Source organism: Calypte anna, chromosome 28 (assembly GCF_003957555.1).
Source record: "Calypte anna isolate BGI_N300 chromosome 28, bCalAnn1_v1.p, whole genome shotgun sequence".
NCBI lineage: Eukaryota > Metazoa > Chordata > Aves > Apodiformes > Trochilidae > Calypte > Calypte anna.
The window spans coordinates 117140-140582 of NC_044273.1; the positions used below are offsets into that span (position 1 = coordinate 117140).

Genomic DNA, 23443 nt, shown 5'->3' on the forward strand with positions numbered 1-23443 from the left:
ATCGGCCGGGGGGTCACGGCGGGGCCGGGGAGGCGGGACAGGACGGGGAGGCCCTGCCGGAGATCTCGGCTTCGCTGCCACCCCTTCCGTTTGCCCCGGCCCCGGTCCCGCCCCGCACAGCAAGGGTTGCGAGTCAGCCCCCAGAACAGAGCAGTTCGTCTCCATCGACACACGCGTGAGCCCGCAGGAAGGCAGGATCGAGGAGGGACTCGTACCAGAAAAAAACCCGAATGCCTGGGGATCAGAATCTGTCCTGGGCTGCTGCACACGCAGCATGGGCAGCAGGTCCAGGGATGGGGTTCTACCCCTCTGCTCTGCTGAGAACCCCTTCAGTGTCCAAGGCTGGGGTTCCTAACACAAGAAGGACACGGAACTGTTCAGAGGAGGCCATGCAGATGACCCATGGGCTGGAGCAGCTTTGCTCTGGAGCCAGGATGAGAGAGTTGGGGGTGTTAAGCCTGGAGAAGAGAAAGCTGCAATGGGGAGACCCTGGAGCACCTTCAGTGCTGAAAGGGCTCCAGTAAAGCTGGGAAGGACAAGCTCAGGGAGTGATGGGATGAGGTGGAACAGTTTAAAGCTGAAAGAGGGGAGAATTAGGTGAGATATAAGGAAGAAATTCTTCACTGTAAGAATGTGGTGAAATGCTGGCCCAAGTTGCCCCCAGAAGCTGTGGCTGCCTCATCCCTGGCAGTGTTGAAGGTTGGATGGAGCTTGGAGCAACCTGGGCTCGTGGGAAGTGTCCCTGCCCATGGCAGGAGGTTGGGATTCGATGATCTTTAAGGCCCCTTCACACCTAAAACAGTCTATGATTCTATGATTTACCATGGTGGGATTTAGTTCTTCCCAAGGTCCCATGTGACAATAGGGGTATTGCTCCAGGGTGTCTCATGTCCTGACTCCAGGGTTTTTATCAAAGGGAAGATTCAGGTCCTTCTCAGGTTGCCAGTTATTAGATTGTTGTTGTAAATAACATACTTCATTGTTCCTCCATGAATTCCTCAATCACAGCAGATCAAGCTACTTTAATAATAGGGGAGTTGCATACCTGCATTTTGTTGCATTGCCACAGTAGAGTAATAGAATCATTTTGGTTAGAAAAGACCTTTAAGATCATCAAGTCCAACCCTAAATGTAGCACTGCCAAGTCCACCACTAACCTGTGTCCTGAACTGTAACATACCATGTATTTTAAATCCTTCCAGGGATGGTGATTCCACAACCCTTTCAGTGGAGAAATTGTTCCCAATATGCAATTAAAACCTCTGCTGGTGCAATTTGAGGCCGTTTCCTCTTGCTCTATCAGTCGTTCCTTGGGAGCAGAGCCCAACCCCCCCCTGGCTCCAACCTCCTCTCAGGGGGTTGCAGAGCCACAAGGTCTCCCCTCATCCTCCTCTGCTCCAGGATCAACACCCCCAGCTCCCTCAGGTACTCCCGGGCAGACTTGTGCTCTAGTCCCTTCCCTAGCTCTGTTGCTCTTCTCTGGACACGCTCCTACCCCTCAATGTCCTTCTTGTTCTGGGGCCCAGAACGGACCCCAGGATTCAAGCTATAGACCCACCAGTCCCAGCAGGATGGGTGGTTGGTAAAGGGCTGTTAGTGGAATGCTGGCATTGGCTTCTGTCCCAGCCTGTGGAGATGGAGTCCTCTGCCCCAACAGAGCCAGTAAGCAGAAGGGAAAGGAGCAGGCAGAGGGAAGGTTTGCAGCTTAGGCTGACTCTTGTGCAGGTGTTGGGAATGGCTCAGGGGAGCATGTCCCCTGGGCTGGCATCAGCCCCAGTCTGGGAATGACTCCTCAGGTTGGTGCCCTCACTCCCCTCTCCAAGCCGTGCCTGCCACCCAAGCTTAGGTGCCAGCTCCTGCTGGAGGAGCTGAGACGAGAGCGCTTGGAGGTTTATCCGCAGCCCCTGCCGAGGAGCAGTAGCGGTGGCTGCAAGGGGCTCAGGAGGCAGCTGGGCAGGTGGCTACAGCTTCCTGGGGAATGCTTGCTGCCTCCCCCCAAACCCAGCCCTGCGCTGCTGCTGGGCTACCCGGTCAGTGGGCTACCGACCCACTGGGCTACCCAGCCAGCGGAACCCTGGCTAGTGGGCTACCTCACCTCATCAGCCCCTGGAGCCCACCGCCCGGGCCGGGGCAGCTGTGCCCGGGGCATCCCGCAGGGCACTCATCGGCCATGGCCCCCCCTCAGCCCTCCGCTTGGAGCCTTTCGGTCAGGGGGGGGTGAGGGCAGATCATGTTCCCCCCCTCCGGAAGTTCGTCACTTCCATGACGTCATCGTGCTGAGCGCTGACGCCACTCTGCCCTCGGGCCGCTGGGGAGGGGGGGCCGGGTCGTTGCCATGGCGCCGCTTCCTGTATTGATTCGAACGGGGGGGGCGGGCGCTCCCGTCCTGCCGCGCGCGGCCGCCGCCATATTGGGGAGCGCTGGGGCCGGCGGAGAGTGACAGGAGGGGGTGTGGGGCCAGGGCCAGGTAGGTGAGGGAGGGAGGTGGGTGGGTGTGGTGGGCGGCGGGGCTCGTGTCACGGAGGCGTTAGGGCTGGTGGCACAGCCTCACCCCGGCCCCTGCTCTCGGGGGCCCTGCCGGGCCGGACGGAGGGGTCGGGCAGGGCCGGGCGGGTCCGGTTGCGGCTCGGAGTTCGGCCTGGAGTGCCGTTCCTCCGCGAGCAGTGCCGGGGGTCCCGGCCTGATCTCGGGCGGGCTGGGGTGGCGGCCTCCTGGCCTTTGAGCCTGCCCGTGGCGGGGGGTGGTGTCTCCCGGCAGTGCCGGTGCTCCCTGCCCGCAGTGACCGCGCTGCTCGGCACTACCGCGTCCCCGGTTTTACTGTGGTGAGACCTGGCCGGAGGGGCCCCGGGCTCTGCCAGGTAACTCGGAGGCCCTGCGCCCCGCCGGGCTCTTGGCCGAGGGTTGGGAGCGGGTCTGGTCGGGCTCGGGCTCGGCTGCTGCCGCAGCGGCCTGCGGGGGCCGAGGGCCGTAACGATCGGACGGGTTTGTTAACCGACATCGTGCGTCTGCATCCCGGGGGGTGCAGTCTGTGTCTGTGCAAACCGGCTGGAAGGAGAGAAGGTGGCTGAGGGGAGAGCTCCTCGGTCCCTCCAACTCCCTGAAAAAAGGGTGTAGTGAGAGGGGAGTCAGTTTCCCAAGTAATGGGCGACATAACAAGAGGAAATGGTATCAAGTTGTGTCAGGGGACGTTTGGATTGAAGATTGGGAACAGGTTTTTTCCCCAGAATGGTTGTCATGCCCTGGGCACCTGGAGTTCCCATGCCGGGAGGGATTTCAAAGCTGTGTGGATGTGGTGCTGAGGGACATGGATTAGAGGTGGGTTGATGGTTGGTCTTGATTATCTTGCTGGTCTTTTTCAGCAAAAATGATTTTTTAGTGAAGCTATTGCTGTAGACCCCTGATTCAGTCAATGTACCCTGACTCATTTTGGAAAGGTGTGATGGGAGCCAGAGGCTTCTCCAGCTGCTGTGTCATCACCAGTTCTTGAGTTCTCCATCAGACTGATAACCTGAATAGTAGCTGAGATTTTTGTGGCATGGACTCTGCTACTATAGAGAACTACCAGCCAGTGACAGATAGAAACTTTTGTTGGAAGCCACTTGTTTATATGCAATGCAAATAAATGTGTGATGTACCACTGCTCACCTCATAGCTCTGTGGGAATTTGGAGGCAGCTAAATTAGGATTTTTTTTAATGGTTTGTTGATGTTTTGCAAATGGAAATAGTATGGATATTCTGCAGGTTACAATTTTGAGGTCTGAAAATTTTGTCTTCACTGAGCATTCTTTATGTGTGGTGAGAGAGGAGATGTTCTGATGGAGGAGTCACTAGAACACTGTGAGGTCTCGGGTCATGTTTGAGTCATCTCTCCACCTTATAAAGACCCTGTATCCCTAAGGTCCAAGTACTTCACCCATCTCTACTTCCTTCTTATTGAACACTTCCTGGTATGCAAAGTGAATAAATGGGAAAATATTTTGTAGGTAATCACCAAAATGAGTGTCATCCTGTGCTGGCTGATGAGCAGCTGAAGGCAGTTTCTCCTGCTTGTCCAGGGTCTTGTCCAAAATGTGTGTTTGTGTGGAGAAAACTGCCCTTAGGTGAGAATGGAAACAAAGTGCTTGTTGCTGTAACTTGTCCTCTGCTTCCTCAGCCAACTGCCTCCAGGGAGGTCAGTGACTGCCAGCAGCCCTGCTCTTCTGTCCCAGGAAACTTGGGTGGTGAGGTAGCATGGAGAAGCCTGTGTGTTTTTTGGACCGCTCCCTCTGCATCCAAAGTTGGAAAGAGTGGCAGCATCCAGGCCAGTTGGTTTGGCACAGGTTGTGTCATGGACTGGGGTGAAATCTCAAGGCAGAACATGGCAAGGTCAATGTGTATCCCCTCTTTGTCAAGCAGGAACTTGAGGAAACTGCCTCACTCCTTCCCCAACATGTGTGTTACCCACTGGTACCTGCTGGAAGGGATGGTGCTACAGCCACAGGAACAGCAGCGGAGCAAATGGGAGTAGCAGAACTTGTTCAGCAATTTCTTTCTCAAGCATGATCTGCCAGAGCTGAACTTGATCTCCAACTCATCCTTTGGAGCTTTAATTGAGCCTTTGTAAGAGCCAGGAAGGAAGAGGTGTTCAATTGCTGCTTAATCCAGGTACTTCTGCTAATTATTGCATCTGTAAAACCAGGGACTTTATTTTTCAGCTGCCTCTTCTTTATTTTGCATTCATAATTGATGAACCTCTCATGAGACTTCCTGTTAATTGGATGCAGAGGTTGCCCCTTATCCCAGGATAAGAGGTGACAGATTTCACACTGTTTCCTGCACACTGAAAACTTTGTTTTGTATTCCCTGGAAGGAGGCATAGCCCTCTTGTTTATGGAGCAGCGTGGTCAGAGGATGAAATTGTAATTAACTGCAGGCAATAAAAAGAGTGTTAAAGGTGATGATTTTTTTTTTTTTTTGAGAAATCCCCTTCTGGGTACATGATTGTCATGTCTGCTGAGGTAAACCCTGTGCTCTTGGCAGACTACAGCATGCTGCAGTGAGATGTGTAATGGATGAAAATGTTGTGCATGAAGATGAAGTAATAAGCCTACAAGTCTCCTACCTTAGTAAATGCTGCCTGAAACAAACTTGGAAACTCCTCAGCTGGGGCCTGGTTGTTGCCTGGGGACAGCAGTGGAGGGGGCTGCTGACTCGGCAGGCTTATGTCCTTAACTGACTTGTGTTTGAGTCTTGAGTTGAATGGCTGAAAATGTTCTTGTCTTTTGAGTGCAGTGTGGCAGACTTGACTCTGTTGGCTTCCCTTTGTCTTCTTCCAGTAGTGGAGAGAAGGGGGATACTAGGAAAAACTCTGTGCTGAAAGCCATGGTCATATCTGAGCATCACCTGTGTTGGGTTTTTCTGTAGGCTGCCTGGAGTCCTCCCCTCAGATGAGGGCTTGCATCTAAGAACAGCTGTTTTGTGTATAAAAATCCTGGTGAAAAACCTGTGGGCTTGTAATGGTGTACTGAGTAGATTGATTAGTGGAACGGGGGTGTTTATTTTCAGTAAAGGCTGTTCCAAAGTCAGATTTTGCCGTTTCCTAAAGGTGTTGCAATCTTGAATTTCCACTGGTGAATGAAAGTCCATGCCATGTCCAGAGCACTTTGTCTTGAATACTTCATCCTTGGCTCCCACAAGCTTCCTGCAGTACTCTGGGATGTGAGTGTCCTGAATTAGCACTGTTGCTCTGTGGTTTGCTGGTCAGAGTTCCTCTGTCATCTTGGTAGGACTGTACATTACTTTGGAGAGACAGACACAAAGCCTTAAATTAGCTTCAGAAGCTGACTTGGAGGAAGGTCTTGTGGCTTGTCTTGAATGCAGGTGAGGGTGCAGTGAGCTGCATGAAGCCAAGTATCTTGAATAGGGGAATTCTAGAGCTGATGTTGCAAATGTACAAAGGATCTGTCAGCTCCCTGGACATGAGGTGCTTGTTTTCAGGATGCAAAGTCAGAAATAACATGGATCTTACAGGATCTTTGGTGAAGAGTAATCACCTTCACATTGTGGTCTGAAATACAGTGATGCAATGTGCTTTTTATTAGTGGAGTATTGAATCTCTGCAGCCTTCAAGAGTGAGGCTTAAGCATAGAGATCTTGTCTGTCACCATAACACTGCAGTGATTTTTGTCATGGTCTCTGCAATGCCTGACTGAACAATTCACAAGTGTAAGGCAACAAAGGTTTTGTTTTGTTTTGTTTTGAAATAAGGTGTTACCAGCTTCTAGTGCTTAGGGTTTACTTTCGTAAATGGTTCATTTTATAAATGCTTTTTACACTAATACCATAGTAAATTGTTGGATAGGAAGTTACAGACTTGTAGCTTTAAAAAATGAAATGTTGAGAGAACTTACACTAAGCTCTGCCTTTTTGTACTGCTGTTGTTTTTGAACAGAGGTGAATTACTTAAAAGGCTTGGTTATTTGGCACAGGGTGTAAACTGTTCCTCTGGGTTAAGTGTGGACAAGCTCTATCTTGTTCCTTGTTGCTATCAGTTTCTGTGCTGTGAAGATGGCATTAGCTTATTGGATGCATTTGTAACAGGCATGGCTATTAAATAGCACAAATGCTATGGCTTAGCTTTTTTTTTTCCCTTACAGCTTATTCAAAAGTCTGAGAAATAGAACAATCTGTAGTTGGAGCTCTTACAATACTCCAGGCTGAGGTGGAGGTGCTGCTTACTAAACCAGCAGGAAAGGGTTGGCCCTTTGGGGCCAGGGTAGTTTTTTGTCATCTTGGTGAGCCAAACCAGCATGTGATGTGGTCAGGCAAGGGCTGGAGATGGCACAAAGCAGGAATAGGGAGAGATGGACTATTATTTCTGTTGCCAACTGAGAGGTTTATCTTGTTGATTTGCAAGTGTTGCCTGGTAATGGGTTCGAGATAAATCATTGGAAGATGAAAACTGTGGCTGTGGGGAAGCAGGACATCTGGGTTTGATTTCAAATCCTGCTGCTTATGAGTTAGAAGATTAAGTACTTGTTTACTCCATCCTTTTCCCCTTGGTAAATTATGTTGTTTTTACTGAGAGATTGTAAATATTAATTGTAAACATTACCTCAGTAATGTTTTTACCTCAAAACCTGTGCCATTAAATACAGGCTCAAAGAGAAGGTAGCATCTTGCTAACTCTAAATTCATCTGTAGCAAGTATGTGGGGGGTTTACATTTCCCGTGAAGCAAGTTGGAAAGGCTTTGCCATGAGGGCTGGGAGTAAATGGACTGTAACTTCTCTTTCAGTTGAAGATATAAAATCTTGAGGAGCTATATGTGTTAAATATTCTTTTTATACACCATTTTATTACTAAGTTTATGCTTGGAGAATGATGAGGTTTGGTTGAGTTATTTTGGTTTGTTTTTTTGTTTTATTACTAGGAAAATTTATATTCTGACTCACTTTATTTTCTTCATGTACCTTGTGTCCTGTCATTGACTTGGCTGAATTTTATCATGGTTCAAATTATTTTCAGAACAATGCTTCTAGGCAAAGTTAGGATGCTGAACAAGTGCATTTTGTTCTTATTTTATTGACCCAACCCTAATTTATCCAAGTACTTCACTGTTTTGTTTTCTTGGTATGGATCTGTTTTTAATAAGCCAGCATGCAGAATGCCGAGGTTGTCAGGGAAATGAATGCAGTTATTTGCAAAATTTTCTCTGTCATTTGAGAGGCAGCTTGTACCTGTTTTTAATTATTTTTTTTTTATTTTTAAAATTTTTTTAGCAAGTGTTGAAGTTGGGAAACAAGCACAGGCTTTGTTGGCTCTGTGAATTTAAGATGTGGCCTACCTGACCTGGACAATCCCTGATCCATTTTTTTTTGTGCTGGGAATTGTTTTTGTCCTTCTTAAATGGGAACGTCATGGGGTGAGTGAGTGTTAAACCTGAGAGGTGCTGATGAAAGTGCTTATGAGAATCCCAAAGGCAGGAGAACTGTTAAATATAGAAAATTGAACATATTTCCAAATTCAGACAGGGCCAAAGGGTAGATGTTGTCTTCATAATTCAGATATAATTAGTGTTTTGTTGATGCTTTATTTTGAAGCATCTGAAGCCTGGAAAGAGTTGTTTGGGGTTTATTAATGTTAGTGCCTATGTTGCTCACACTGTGTATGTTGTCTTTCTTGTTAGAAGTTAGAGTTGAAATTTGTGCAGATAGGAACTCAAATGAAAAGCTCTGAAAGTGAATGTATTTCAGATACAGAATTAAAACCATGACAATGCTATGTAGCAGGATCTGGAGCTCTCAGTAATGCTGTGCTGAGCCATTTTGGGAGGCTGTTTCAAATGTGGAGCGTTGCCCAGCTGATGACACTTGGTGATGATGTGGGTTCTGCAAGCTGATCCTTATTTGTGGTGTTAAAAAAAAAAGTGAAGGGGACATTTTGTTGAAATGCTTGATTTGAGAGGTCTTGTTAACCTCTAAGGTAGGTTTGGAAGATCTCAGGTAGGTAAGGATAGAGGAAGTAAACCATAAAATTAGGAAGTGTCTGACAAGGGCTGCACACATTATTTTATTTTATTTTATTTTATTTTATTTTATTTTATTTTATTTTATTTTATTTTATTCCTAGCTTTTCACTCACAATAATATTATCTGACTCTCTTCATTTGGTGGAAGCCGATTACTGTTAAATTTGGTAGCTTTCTTCAGTTTTGCCTCTGAAATAACATATGGGAGAAATGTATTAAATGAAAGAAGAAAAAAGCTTGGGGGAAGAGCTTGCAGAGCCAAGCAGATGTGCTCAGAAACAGTTTGGCGCTGTTTCAAGGATGCTCCTGTAAAAGTGTTGGCATGCTTAGTGGCATGGCTAGGAAGAAAAGATTTCAGTATCATAAGAAGTCCAAGTTTCAGTACTAACAAACCATGTAGACAGAAGGAAAGCATCTCTGCTGGCTGTTAGGTAACCGTGGTCCAGAGTTTGTGTACCTGATCTTAGTATTCAGGGGATTTCATAGAATTTTGTAACCACAGACTGTAGGAGCTGGAAGGCACCTCTGGAGATCATCTCATTGGATTCCAGTGTGTGCTCCTGTACTCTTAGTTTGGTAACTTGCCTCCAATGGCAAACCCTGGGTAGGTTTTCTGTTCTTGGAGGTAAACCTCTACCTGGCAGCCTTCCCCACTGGCTCAGGAAGATGAAAGCAGTTTGTGGCAAGCCCTGAGTATGGCAGTGTGGATGTAGTTTGTCCCTGTCAGCCTTCTCCCAGCACAGCCCTGTGTGCGGTTGCCCCTTGGACTTTGCCACATGTTTGTATCTGGAGGTGATGCCCTTTGTGTAGCTGGGACTCTGCAGTAAATATGTGTACAGTAACAGTGAAGGAAAATCCCTTTACATTCTGCACAGGCTCTGGGTGCCTGGGTATTATGGGTTTTTTTGTGGTGTGTTTGTGTTAGGTTTCTCCTTTCCCTCTGGAGGTGTTAATCTTGGGTTGAGAGATCAACCTGGTGTTCTCTTCTGGTGTTAGCATTTTTGTGTCAATGTGGGGGTGTATGAGGGAGGCTGGGCACTAAGGCTGATGGTCTGTGCCCTTCAGAGCTCAGAGAAAGGCTGGAACTTCATATCCTTGCAGAAGCATTGGGTAATTTTTTTTACTGACACATGTTTTAATTTAGCCAGGCTAAATCTAGGCTATGAAGCAGCCCTCTCCTGAAATGTTTGCTTGAAAGATGCTTAACATTGCTTATAGACTTTATAGCCATAAATGAGGTAGGTTTATGGGACAGCAGTGTGCCCTTGTGGCCAAGAGGGCCAGTGGTATCCTCCGGTGCATCAGGAGAAGTGTGTCTAGCAGATTTAGGGAGATCCTCCTCCCTCTCCACTCTGACCTGGTGAGACCTCACCTGGAATACTGGATCCAGTTTTGGGCTCCCCAGTTCAAGAGAGACAGAGATCTGCTGGAGAGAGTCCAAGGGGGAACTATGAGGATGAAAAGGGACTTGAATACCTCTCCTGTGAAAAAAGACTGAGAAAGCTGGGGCTGTTCAGCCTTGAGAAAAGACTGCTGAGAGGGGATCTTATAAATGTCCATCAGTATCTGAGGGGTGGGTGTCAAGAGGAAGGGGCCAACCTCTTTTCAGTGGTGCACAGTAATAGGACAAGGAACAATGGGTATAAGCTAGAACATAAGAAGTTCCACCTCACTGTGAGGAGAAAACTTCTTTACTCTGAGGGTGAGGGAGCCCTGGCCCAGGCTGCTCAGAGTGGTTGTGGAGTCTTCTTCTCTGGACACTTTCTAAACCCACCTGGATGTGCTCCTGTGTGGGCTGCCCTGGGTGATCCTGCTTTATCAGGGGAGTTGGACTGGATGATCTCTGGAGGTCCCTTCCAACTGCTAACACTGTGTATTTGGGACAGCATAGGCATCAGACAGGGAATAGTGACCTTAGGCGCTACCCAGCCCATCACTGTCTGTGTTCTTGCAGTGTGTGGTGCTGAAAGTCCACAATACTTCTAACATGGCTAAAAGTATCTCAGGTAGCTTCAGCACAGTGGTGTGTGCTGCTGCCTGGCCTCTGGGCTGAGGGGAGGAGCTGACTCAGGTGCTGCAGGTGGTAGGCACCTGTTTTTTCCATGCCAGAGTTCTGAAGGTTTTCTGAGCTGCACTGGCTTCCAGCATCACAGTCATAGCTCCAGTTGTGGTAGCTGCCTGCTGAGGGCCTGTCAGACACAAAATGCTGGTTGCCTGCTCATGTGAACCATCAGTCAAGGGCAATAATACAGAAAAGACTTCTTGGTTTCCCTGTGCTGTATCACACAGGTTTGATACCAGTGCTTGAGAGAGGAAAATCAGTCTTGCATTTGAAGAACAGGCTTAGGCAATTCTGCAGTGGCTGCTCCTGGAAGAAGTGTTGTAATATTTTGGTGGTTTCCTTTCCTTGTCTGTTGCAGCAAACTAATTACTGATTGGACTTCATGACCTTCAGTTCCTGAGCCTGCTGAACTCCCCAGCCCCAAAACTTCGCACCATGGACCAGGATTACGAGAGACGCCTCCTACGCCAAATCAACATACAGAATGAAAACACAATGCCCTGTGTGAGTACAAATGGGCTGTGCTAGTCAGAATTGGTGTCTTTCTTGCCTTTGACCACTTGAGCTTTTGAAAGATACAGGACTTTCTTGAAGCAAACCTTAGTCTTTTGTTGGGCTGGGAGCGTGTACGAGTTCCTGAGCTGTTCTAGGAATAACCAAATAACTTGATTTCAACAAAGCTTTTGAGTATAGACACTCAGTTCAGGATTCAAAAAGCAGTTAAGTTATATGTAGCTCGGTAATGCCATTTTACTAAATAGTCTTGGTAAGTACACATGGAATGTAAAAAATGGGGGTTGGAACACAAACAAACCAGCTGTAGGTCTTGATAGGATAGAGCAAGTCCAACAGGGGTCACCGAGATGGTTGGAGGGCTGGAAGCATAAGATGCTGAAATCTGTGTTGCTCAGCTTTCAACTACCTGCTGGGTTCTTATGGAAAAATGGTGTCTGACTTGCTTCAGAGGTCCATAGTGGAAGGAATAGAAGCATACAGCAGGAGGAGGAATTCCAGTTAGATACTAGGAAAAAACATGCACAGTGAGAGCATCTGCAGACTGCAACAGGGAGCTTATGGGGTCATTGTCTGTGGAGATGCTGAAAATTCAACTGACTGAGGCTGTGACCTTCAATGTAATTTTGAAATTTACCCTGTTCTGAGCAGGGGTGCTTTCCAACATAAATTATTACGGAAAAGAATGTGACTGCAGTTGAGGAGTCTGCTGCAAACCCCACAAGTAGTCTGCTCCTCTCCAGCCTTCTATGTGTTTGCCTTTACAATGTGTGCTTGAGAAGGAGTAGTGAGAAAGAGGCTGTTTAGTTCCTTGTTTTCAGAGACGTTCTTATGACAGTTGGACTCTGATGTGCTTACTAGTTTTGTTAAGGTGATAAACTAAGAGCTTTGCTCTTACACTTAGGTGTGTTCAGCTTTGACAAGACCTCATTGATGTTTTTCAAGCCTCTGCTGTGAATAACGCTTGTTCTTGTGTGTGTCGTTTAATCTTTAATTCAGGTAGCAGAGATGAGAAGAACCCTGACACCTTCCAATTCTCCAATGTCTTCTCCTAGTAAGCATGGTGACAGATTCATTCCCTCAAGAGCTGGGGCCAACTGGAGCATCAACTTCCACAGAATAAATGTAAGTTCTGCTGCCCTCTTTTAAATTCCAGTCCTGGAACTGAAGAATTGGTGCATTTTGTTGTGGTTGACATAATTGCTCTGGTTATCTTCTGCACCATGGGCTTCTGCTGTCCCAAAAGTGTCCCTTGGAATGCATGTTTTCAACCAGGCTGCCCATGTGGTCTAGGAGACTTCTTCATTTATTAATTTACCACATACTGTGAGGTCTCTGTATGGTGACAGTGTGTTTCTCCTTTTCAGGAAAATGAAAAATCACCGAGTCAAAACAGAAAAGCAAAAGATGCTACATCAGACAATGGCAAAGGTGAGACCACCTTTGTACTGCCTGTGCCATGCCTACAGCTTTTATTTCAAAATCTTGGCAAATTTAAAAAAAAGTAATCAAGGGAACACTTACATGCCTATACAAATCCTCACACTGGTGTGTGTGAAAATGCCCACACCATGAGAATGATACCAGGTCACCTCACAAGACATCTGATGGGCATCTGGGAAGTGAGAACCTATTTGTGTCCCTTGATCTGTTGTGCCTTGAAAGCACTTTCCTGATGGAGTGGAAGGAGAGGAAGCTTGCTGCTAACCTTGATTCCAGACTGTGGCCTCAGCTTTATTAAAGTCTCCTTGACTGTAAAAGTCAGGTGTGATCCCACCACTCCCTGCAGAGCTGTTTGCTGTTTTCAAGTTCTCTAAGTGCTTGTTTGGGTTCACAGATGGCCTTGCTTACTCTGCCTTGCTGAAGAATGAACTCTTAGGAGCAGGGATTGAGAAAGTGCAAGACCCACAGACAGAAGATAGGAGGCTGCAGCCATCCACCCCAGAGAAGAAGTCTCTTTTCACTGTAAGTTGTTTACTTTGCATTAAAGCCAATGGGAGCTGCACATCTATGTCACAGAAACAAAGCACACAGCTCTCCAGTCTGCTGGTGCAAGCAAGTTACTGTTATGGCTTGTCTGAGATAAGCTTTGGTAACAAAATTTGGTGGCTTATAAGAAGAACATAAGTATCTGCAGCAAGCTGTGTACTTCCTATACCTGTGCTGGTCAAGGGAAGGAGAGGTTGAACCAAGCTGGTTTGGACAGAGTGGTAAATTACCAACTTAAGCTTTTGGACTTTAGTGGAGATAAGAATCTTTTGGCTTCTGACCAGCCCCTGGGAAAGGGAGGGACTGAAAAGTCTAGAAAATCTGACTGTGGGTGTCAGAGTAAGCTAGGCATCAGGGACCAGTTGTTGTGTTGTAAGCCATTCTGTAGGTCTGGGGCATGCTGGGGTTTTTATTGGATGTGTTTTCCTTCTGCAGTATTCACTCAGCACAAAACGCTCTAGTCCGGATGATGGCAATGAGGTCTCACCATATTCCCTGTCTCCTGTCAGCAACAAAAGGTAATGCTGGTTTGTCCACAGACTGTAAGAAGGAGGGGGTAGGTGGGACAGAGGATTCAGTGAGATTCTCTTGGGCTTCCTTCTAAAGTACCTCAAATTGCCATGTGACATGATTTTGGAAATCTAGAGAGATAATGAATAGGGACAGTCAAGTTCTAAGAAGTTCTGCAGGTGCCCAACATGCCTAATACTTACTATGTCTTGACTATCTTTCAGTAGTCAGTTTACCTCTTTGCTCCCTGGTTCCTTTATAGAAGTGGAACCAAATTCATTTCAGTCTTACCTGCCGGCATTTCTTTAGAAATGCAGGTATCCCTCAAGGAGTGGCTGCATCTGTCTCTACCACCTGCTGTGCTGTGTGAGATCCTCTAGCTGGTTTTATATCTCTTTTTTGTAAACAGTCAGAAGCTGCTAAGATCACCTCGAAAACCAACTCGAAAAATCTCAAAGATTCCTTTCAAAGTGTTGGATGCCCCAGAACTGCAGGATGATTTCTACCTGAACCTGGTGGATTGGTCCTCTCTTAATGTCCTCAGTGTTGGCCTTGGGACTTGTGTTTACCTATGGAGTGCTTGCACTAGCCAGGTAAGTGATCTTCTGTGACAGACTGAGATACCTGTTGCTGGAGGGTTTCCAGCCGTAGCATCTTTCAGAGCTATGAACATGCTGTGTGAGGGATTCAGAATTTGTAGTGCTGTCCCAAACTGGGTGCCAGTGTGACAGTAACAAGTGTTTCTTACTGCATTCTCTCCTGCTTTCAAGGTAACCCGACTCTGTGATCTCTCTGTGGAAGGAGATTCTGTAACATCTGTGGGCTGGTCAGAACGGGTCAGTACAACACTGACAATAGTCATAGCTGAAATATGTGTAATTTAGACACCGTCATAGCTATATAACTTTTCCTTGCTGGTTTTAACTTCTTGAGTTGTTTTCCTGTATTCCCCAAACTCCCTGTATGCATCATAAATCAAATGCATTTTCTGGTCTGCACTATTTCTCCGCTAAATGAGAGGGGATGGATTGCAGCCTCTTGTATCTTTTGGTTCTCAAGGCATTTGCTAAGAGGTGTGGGAGGGAGAAAGAGACACTTCCTTCTTCCTGCTTTTGACAATAAAATGTTACAATCAATATATTCCAGCCAAGCTGCTTGGCCCACTTGGTAGGGAAAGGCTGTAAGATGGAAGAACTGAGTGCTTTCCATCTTGTGGGAATTATTTCAAGTCGTCCTCAGCTTCTATCTTTTGTGTTACATCTGTCTGTACTTACTGGCTTTGCTGATCATGGTTTTCTTTGTCTAGGGGAACTTGGTGGCTGTTGGCACTCACAAGGGCTTTGTACAGATCTGGGATGCAGCTGCAGGAAAAAAACTCTCCATGCTAGAGGGGCACACAGCCAGAGTTGGTAAGGAGGTGGGAGGCAGAGGTTTCACATGGTTTGTTTCTTTGTGATGGAACTTCTGCCTTGCAAGCGAGGGATCTGCTTGAAATAGCAGAACTCAAAGTACCAGAATTGATATTTATCTCCTGCTATGCCTTGGGCAGTCTTCAAAATATTATCTTCTAGTAACTGTCATGTTCTAATCTTGGGTGTGGTGGTGGGTGTGGACTGCAGCAGGTGTTTCCTCTGTGTCTGAGGCATTTTGGCTTTGGTTACATCATCTTTTTCACTCCCAGTGGCTTCCGGTTTCAGCACTGCAGGCAGTCTGCTTCACACTGAGATTTCCAGTTCCATTATTCTGTGGGAACATTTTTAAATTATTTTTTTTCTCAGAGGTGTTTTGAATTCTCTCTCTCTACTTCCAGTGAATTTGTACATGTTAATCTTTCTTAGCACACTGTCTCAGGGCATCAGTGGCTATAAAGAAGATCTGTGCACACTGATTTTTAATTTTTTTTTTTTTTTTTCTTAAGCCTTGCCAAATGTGGTGGTGTGTTCTGCGTTCTCTACATCAATATTCTCGTCTGCTCTGCTTGCATTACAGGTGCCTTGGCATGGAATGCAGACCAGCTGTCTTCTGGGAGCAGAGACAGGATGATCCTCCAGAGGGACATCCGCACCCCACCCCTCCAGTCCGAGCGGCGGCTCCAGGGCCACAGGCAGGAGGTCTGTGGGCTCAAATGGTCTACAGACCACCAGCTCCTGGCCTCAGGAGGAAATGATAACAAGGTACTTCCAAAGAATCATGTGACATTTCAGCATCTCTAGATCTTCACCAAGAAATGTCAGACCACCTTTCTTTTAAGGATATTCAGCCTCTCTTTTGAAAAAGGCTTTTATTTCAGTTGTTGGACTGTGTCCAAGCATAAGTCATACTGAGCTTCTATTCAGTCTTCTCTCTCTAATAAAATTAAAAATGTAAATTTAATTTTGCTTCTGCATTTGGGTAATTAAAGCTATAGCTTGACTCCAGGGTTGGAGTTCAGCAAAGCTGCTGCTAAGCTGTGCTTTTTGGCTTTGTTTAGGCAGCATGTAGTCAAGTTTGTGCAGTAATGTTTATGTATGCAGAAGGAAATTGAGTTTAGAGCTGGAGAAGTTCTAATACCTATAATGCAGGCTGGTAGTTCACTGAACACCATATGGAAGAAGCATCTGCTGTAGAAAAGCAGTGTTCAGTCCCCTGGAGCAGGTTGCAAGGTACTGAATTTGCCTAGTGTCTGTGTGACAGCCTGGTTGTACAGAGTTCCTTCTGCTCAGAATAGCTGCAAATGAACTTCAGCATCTTCCTAAATGTGTTCTGAAATAATACAGTGATAGAGACCAAAGAAGAGCTTGAGTTCATGTTCAGTGACACTATGTCTTTGGCTTCATAAGGCAAACTGAAAGTCTGTTAGCTTCCTTGTGGCCCAGTGGTAGAACACAGCTCAGCTGAGTGTGGTGGGATGGGCTGCAAGTGCCAAGTGGAGATGCACGTGCTTGGGCAGAGCTGTGGAAAATCATGTTGTTGCCCAACTGCCCTCATCAGCCCCAGTGCAATGCTGTGGCTTGTGGGTGTTTCAGACACATGGTTGCAGCACAAGTTTAATCACGTTTCTCCTCTCTGCCAGCTCCTTGTCTGGAATCACTCCAGCCTGAGTCCTGTCCAGCAGTACACAGAGCATCTTGCAGCAGTCAAAGCTATTGCTTGGTCTCCACACCAGCACGGGCTCCTGGCCTCTGGTGGGGGCACAGCCGACCGCTGCATACGCTTCTGGAACACGCTCACTGGGCAACCTCTGCAATGCATTGACACTGGGTCCCAAGTCTGCAACCTGGCCTGGTCAAAACATGCCAACGAGCTGGTAGGTTCCTGCCTGTGCAGCCCTGCTGCTGAGCCCTCTCCTGTTAGAAAGCCTGACCCACATTTCCTTTTCTCTTTCCAGGTGAGTACCCACGGATATTCGCAGAACCAAATCCTTGTCTGGAAATACCCCTCATTAACTCAAGTAGCAAAGCTAACAGGGCACTCCTACAGAGTCTTATATCTGGTAAGTGTTGGCCACATCTCTGAAAACTTCTACAGCTGCCTGTCTGTCTGCACACGTGCCCAGATGAGACCCTGTGTGACAGTGAGCTGCCTGTAGTCTGGGTAGAGATATGAATGCTGCCCTACAAGCAATGGAAAATGTTGTCTGGTTTCCTTGCCTGCAAGGGACACTTTGAATTGCTGCTATGGAAATGTGAGGCTTTGTTAATGAATAGCAAACATTGCCAAAATGCTCTTCTGAGGAAGCACAAGCACCTCTGCTTTTTCCTGCAAGACCTGTACGCTTTTTCACAGTTGACTGCCAGCAGAGGAAGAATTTGATGCTTTCAGTCATTAAAATGCTTGGTGCAATTAATCCCCATTGATCTCATCCCTGCTTTGTTACTGTTACATAGGACTTTCAACAGATTCACAGCAGAGATGGTAAATAATGCTGATACAGTTTTGTGAGGTACATTCCAGTGTAGGTGACTAACAGAGCTGGCACAGGCCAGTCACAGATTGTACTTCCTGAATTAATGCCATTTGTAATCCTGGGAGGACTATTCCCAGTTGGCTTGGACTTCTTAACACAAAAATCCTTTTTATGGTAATTGTACCTATGTGTTCCATAGCTGTCTAAGTATGATGCAGGTGCTCAAATTGGCACCTCTGAGACGGTGTTAGGCACAGGAAAACAGACGTATTTGTTTCGTTTCTCACTGCCAGCCAGGTAGGAAGGAGATAAAAACCCTCTCCTCTATTCCAATGAAGGTTTGTTTTCAACCTCAAAAATGTAACATCCTAAAGACTGCTTTCTCTTGGCCCTAGGCAATGTCCCCTGATGGAGAGGCCATAGTCACAGGAGCTGGAGATGAAACCTTGCGCTTCTGGAATGTCTTCAGTAAAACTCGCTCAACAAAGGTGAGGCTGCCTGGGGTGGGTGGCTGCAGCCATGTCCAGAAGGAAGCTAAACCTCTGGGGGTGGATCCAGTCCAATCTAGCTCTGTTCTGCCTTGTTTCTGATCTCTTCACTGTATCCTACAGACGGGGGCAGATGCAGTGAAAGGTTAAACTTTGCTGAGATAAAAAGGGATTTGTAGTCATCAGATGAAGTAAAAGGTTGTCTCTCTTTGCCTAAGGCAGTGTGGCAGAACAGCCTTCCTCTGGCTGTTACAGGGCTGCTAAGCACAGCAACATCTTGAGGAACTCCCTCTGTGCCCACCTTCTTCCCCTCTAGCCTGCTTCTGTGGAGTGGCCTGTGATTGTCCTCAAGCTCCTTAGGAAACTCTTTAAAATGGTGGTTTGGCTGGAAATGGGTTTGTGGTTGCTGCCACTGACAACTTGCCACCAGGTTGTGCCAGATGCTCTGAGAGCATTTCTGGGTTCCTGGCAGAGGCCATGGGGGTTGGCAGAGAAATCCTCAGGACTGGGTACAGGCAGCTGGTGGTCCTTGCTGCTGGCTGTCCTTTGGCTGCTCGGGGCTCTTGGAAAGGCATGCTGGCCTGTTGTGCTCCTTGTTATCAGCTGGAAGAAGCCCATGAGAATATTTATGATACTAGACTTTGAACAGTGAGGTCAGATCATGCCCTGATCTGGAAATACCAGATTAACAGTTGGGGTTTTTTTTTATTTTAAAAAAAACCAAACATTCCTGAGCAAAAGCCCAGGGAGTGACACAGCAGCATAGCTGTGGAGTACTTAGCACCTGCTTTGTCTTTTCTTGTTAGGAGTCTGTATCCGTTCTCAACCTCTTCACCAGGATACGATAAATCCCATCTCATGTGACCCAGGAATCCACAGCCTGACATACCAGGATCAAACCACTACCTTGGTGTGCATGGAACCCCAAATGATCAGCCAGACAGGGAGGGAGTGCTGCTGGGACTGGAGGACAGGAAAGTCTTAAGAATCCAAGAAATGCTAATTAAATAAGTGTTAGTGAACCACGCCAGGCAGTATTTGGGATGGGGTTGGGGAGGGAACTGCAAAAGGTTTACAGATTCATCCTTCATAAAGGGAAACGGGTACAGGAGAAATGTTAAACCAGCATCTTCCACCCCTCCTGTTGTATCCTGGAGGAAGCATGTATGACATGGACCATTGAGACCGGACCAAGGCCATCCCAGCTGCTCTCTTGTCCTTTCTTGGGAGAGTTGAGAGTATCCTTGCCTCTGTGGGAGCAGGTGTCCCTCTATCAGATGGTCATCATTGGAGGTAGGAGCCAGCCAGATTTGTTCAGTACAACTGGTGCAAGGCAGCTGAACTCCAGGCTGGGTGTTCACCTCTCTGCTTATCTAAGGGCACTTTTCATAGCCTGGCATCCCTACTAACTGAAGAAACTGGAGAACTGCTTATTTTTCCTTTTTTATTCTCCCCCAGCAGGTACTATAGTACTTGATACAATCATTCCCAAAAGACGGCTTGATTTTTTTATTTTTTAATTTTTCCTAATTTTTTTTGGGGGGGGGGCCATGCTTGACAGCTGTCTTTAAACAGATGTATTTTGGGGCTCTAAACTTTGGAGGAGACTTGAAGAGGCTCTGCCTCAGAGCACATTCAAAAGTTCTGAAATTGCTATGGCATGTTCTGGGCTGATCCTTTTAGTTAACAGAGAGGAAAAACACTGGCTAAAAGAGAAAACCAACCACCATGCCTGTGGAGCTTCCACAGTGCTGTTTGTGGCCAGCTGGTTGCTCTGGAGTCTTCCTGAGGACAAAAGCAGTTGAGATGTGTTTGAGAAGCAAAACTCAGATCTGTTTTTTGGAGCGAGCATGGCCTCTTCTGGCTGGAAGGGGGGAAACACCACGTCTGGGTGAGAGGTGGGGTTCTTTTCTAAAGCAAGGAAGAGTCTTGTGTTTTTGGGGTTTTTTTTGTTTTGTTTTTAATCTCCAAGTCAAAGCCAGGGACCTGTTGGGGTGTTTTTGTTTTATTTTGTTTTTTTTTCTTTTTTGAGCTTTTGTTTTGGTTTTTTTTTTTAAATTGTATGGGAAAAGAATGTTTGTGTGTTTGGAGCCTGTGTGCCGAGTGCTGTGGGATGTGATGCAAAGCACTTGTGTATATGTGATGCTTTTAATTTAAAGAGAAGCTGTCTTGCCTGCAGCAGCCAGTTCCTGTCTGTCTCTGTGCCTGTGCCAAGGCTCTTCATGCCTCCTGCCCTCCCGAGTGTGCTGGGATGCAAGTGCTCTTTCCAGTTCTCATTTGGATTTTCCTGGCTGTGTATATAGACCTTGATCTGTTCTCCGTAGTGTGTGTGTGTAGGCAATACTTTTCTGTCTCTTTTTTTTTTTTTTCTTTCCTGAACCAAGACCATAGAGGTGGTGGTAGGAATACGATTGTCTCTCCCCATTGCCATCAGGATCCATAGGGAAGACTGGGACAGAGAAGGATGGTGAGGTGCTGTTCTGTTCGCTACAGCCTTGACCACGTGTATGACCACATGTGCCATCACACCAGTGCCTGCATTGGGGTGCTGGCGCTGCTTCTGGGTGTCACAGGTACTGGGAGTCACTGGTGAGGAACTTGGGTGCTGGGAGGTCGCTGCTCCTTAGCACTGAGTCTCCGAAGCCCAAAATGGCAGCCACATGCTCATCTTACAGCCTTGCCTGCTTCTGAAATGAATTTTCAATGTAATTCCTGAAACACTGTTTCAGCACAGCTATTCTATCACAGTTCTTGCTGCAAGAGTGTGGGTTTGGTTTATAAATCATCCAGTGGCCTCCTGTTGTGTGTCACAGTCACTGTTGGAGCTGATGTTGAAGGGCTACCACAGAGCACTGAAGTGTTGTTAAAATTAAGTGGGATCTTTAAGCTTAAGCTGGCAAGCAGGGCTGAAGTGAAAGGCCTGGTCTGTCACCAGGTCTGTTCTGAGAGTTCTTACCCTGTTGGATATGGGTGGTCGAGGCTGCATTCACAGCTGCACCTCAGAGGACACAGCCCCTTGTTACTCTATTCCTACATCCAGCTCCTTTCTTGCCAGGGTCTTTCACAAATGTCATTTCTTGCTTTTCTCTCTTTGGAGCTGCCTTGAGAGCAGGCTGGCTCGTCCTGACTTGAGAGGGAGGGAGAGCCAAGTCATGGCTGGGAACCAGCTGGGAGATTGACTTCACCTTTCACCACCTCACTGTGGCTGCCAGGCCACAGACCTGCCTGAGAGAGAGAGAGAGAGTGTCTGTGTGTCTGTGTCCCAGTGTCCCCGTCCTGACTCATGCAGGGGAGTAGGGGCTGGAGTGTGCTGTGGCCTGTGAAATGTAGAAAAGAGCAAAGCTAATGTAAGGTTGTGTTTTCAGTGTGTGACCTGTAAGCTCTAAGCCAGGCAGGCAGGTTGAGCAAAGGGCCCTCCAGAAGACTGTGTGATAAAGTCTGGGACCTCGTGGCATTGTGACATTTAAGGCATCATATGGTGGGGGAAAAAAATAGAGAGAGCATTGTAACTTTTCCATGTGAAACAATCTAACTGGCATTAAACAAGTTGTGAATTTATGTCTCTTCTGTTTGGTGGCTTCCCTTTGTTTCTACAGCAAGGTGAAAGTGCAGTGGGGTGCAGTAAGGCCCTGGTCCCTCTGGGGGGGGGATGCTCAGGGTAGGGTTGAGCTCAAGGACTTTGGACTAAGAGTGCCCTATGGCTGGGTGCAGGTTCTGCCCTGCCCCACCTCTGTTCTCCCCTGGTGCCTGTGGGAGGTGACCCGGTGCTCCCACCATGCACCTGGGATCCTTCCTCTGGCACGAGAGAACCATCCAGGGGAAGAAGCTGGGGGGGGACTGAGCCCCCCGGGCACTGGGGGGCAGCTCAGCCCCCCCCCCTCACCACCTGGGGCCTCCAGCCAAGAAGGGTGGCAGGCAGGGCTGGAGGGGCGGCAGGATGTTTGCAGGGTGGTGCTGGGGCAAATACCAGCCCTGAGCTGGCCAGGGCTCCCCCCTCAGCTGGGAACCACAAAGGGGTAAGTAAGCATGGCTCCCAGTGGGATGTGGGGAGCTGCCCTGCCACCATGGCCATGTCACTGGGCCTAGGGCCCAAGGGCTGGCACAGTGACACTGACACCAGCCCCCCAGCACTGGGGGCCCCAGGGCAACCAAAGGGGAGGAGAGGGGCACAGAGCACCCTCACACCACAGAGCTGCCTACCCCCTGGGGAGTCCCTGGCCATGGCCTTCTGCATCCTCTGGATCAGTTTGAGGTAGGACCCTGATCAGGGAGGGTGTTTAAAAACACCCGTGTGTGTCTGCAGTGGGCAGAGCTGCCTGTCCAGCATCTCCTGCAACAAACTAGGGATGTGCATCCACCCAAACAAGCACCCAGTGGGTGAAAAGTGCTCTGCAGATAGCCGTCGGCAGGGGAACTAAGCTGCCCCCCCCGAACAAGCTGCCGATGCCTTTTCCCTCACCCTAGGCAGAGAGAGATGCTTTGGGCACACCACAGCAGCACCCAGTGCCTATTCCCCACCTCCAGCCCCACGAGCAGCAGCTCTCCCACTCCCCATCCCCTCCCTAGGAAGCTCTGTGGGGCAGATTTGGCTACTGCCCCCACCACCCCCCTCAGGGGTGCCTCTGCTGTGGGAGATAAGGTGGCTCCCAGAGAATGAGCCCTGGTGCCAGCAGAGTGCTGAGGAAACTGGTGAGGGGGCAAGACAGGGCTGGGATCACTGCACAGAGCCAAGGTCCAGGCAGTGGGTGGGGGGAGGCCTTCTCTCGCCATGGGGTGCTGGGGCATGTGCCAAGGCCACCCCCTGGCTCCTGCCCTGGCTCAGTCCTTGTTCTCCGAACTGGGACTGATAAAACCTTTCCCGTTGCCCCAGCTGGCTGTGGTTAACAGCCATAAATCCCGTGTACAGCCTGGCCGGGGCTGACTGTGCAGCAGGGGTTCCTGCAGCCCTTGCACCCCAGCTACACCCTGCCCTAACGACCCACCCCAGCTCCCCCGGGGAGGATGCTCCAACCCCTCTAAGGTCCTGACCCCCCCTCATAGCCCGATGCCCTTGTGTCCTTCCCACCCTGGACATGCAGACACACACTCAGCCCGTGTTCCCCCAGACCTGCCTCACCCATGCCCTCAGTCCCTGTTGCCTGACCGCCAGCACAGTGCCAAGCGGTCAGGCAGGGCAGGGGACTTAGGAGAACGAGGTGGGCGTGGGGTGGTCCCAGGAAGATCCCCCCAGAGATTCCGTGGGGCTGGCATTGACCAGCAGGGCCAGGAGTCCGGGGTGAGCAGTGTTCGCCAGAACGCCCTGCAAGCCGGCATTGCCTCCCAGGCTGCTGGACTGGGGTGGCCTCGTGTCTCGGCTCTGATCCGCCCGAAGATGCTGCCAGACAGGTCACAGCCGCAGAGTTCCTTTGTCCCCGGGTGACACGGGGTGATTCCCAGTCACACAGCAGTCACCCGACTGCCGAGCCCTCCTGCTTCCCACGGTGCCC

At 48.3% G+C, this 23443-nt stretch overlaps 1 protein-coding gene across 6 annotated transcripts; it reads left to right on the plus strand.

Moving 5' to 3' along the window:
- Positions 1 to 157: 157 nt before the first annotated feature.
- Positions 158 to 21508, plus strand: FZR1 (fizzy and cell division cycle 20 related 1). 6 transcript variants are annotated; one of them, XM_030466420.1, is made up of 15 exons: positions 2680 to 2858; positions 4397 to 4645; positions 10930 to 11075; positions 12084 to 12209; positions 12452 to 12515; positions 12922 to 13049; positions 13509 to 13591; positions 13993 to 14176; positions 14354 to 14419; positions 14890 to 14992; positions 15573 to 15757; positions 16636 to 16869; positions 16951 to 17055; positions 17865 to 17957; positions 18764 to 21508. In XM_030466420.1, exons 3-15 carry the CDS (start codon positions 11007 to 11009, stop codon positions 18803 to 18805), a joined length of 1482 nt encoding a protein of 493 aa, XP_030322280.1. In that variant the 5' UTR covers positions 2680 to 2858; positions 4397 to 4645; positions 10930 to 11006; the 3' UTR covers positions 18806 to 21508. The 6 variants fall into 6 exon arrangements, with proteins under 6 accessions (XP_030322283.1, XP_030322282.1, XP_030322284.1 ...); XM_030466423.1 differs by lacking the exons at positions 2680 to 2858; positions 4397 to 4645 and adding an exon at positions 158 to 175; XM_030466422.1 differs by lacking the exons at positions 2680 to 2858; positions 4397 to 4645 and adding an exon at positions 2370 to 2467.
- The last annotated feature ends 1935 nt before the right edge of the window (positions 21509 to 23443 follow it).

Excerpts from the sequence above, each read along its gene's own strand:
- FZR1 (XM_030466423.1), top strand. The coding sequence starts at position 11,007 with ATGGACCAGGATTACGAGAGACGCCTCCTACGCCAAATCAACATACAG. Across the intron at positions 13,592-13,992 it reads TCTCCTGTCAGCAACAAAAG|TCAGAAGCTGCTAAGATCAC; the intron begins GTAATGCTGGTT and ends TTTTGTAAACAG. Across the intron at positions 14,177-14,353 it reads GGAGTGCTTGCACTAGCCAG|GTAACCCGACTCTGTGATCT; the intron begins GTAAGTGATCTT and ends CCTGCTTTCAAG.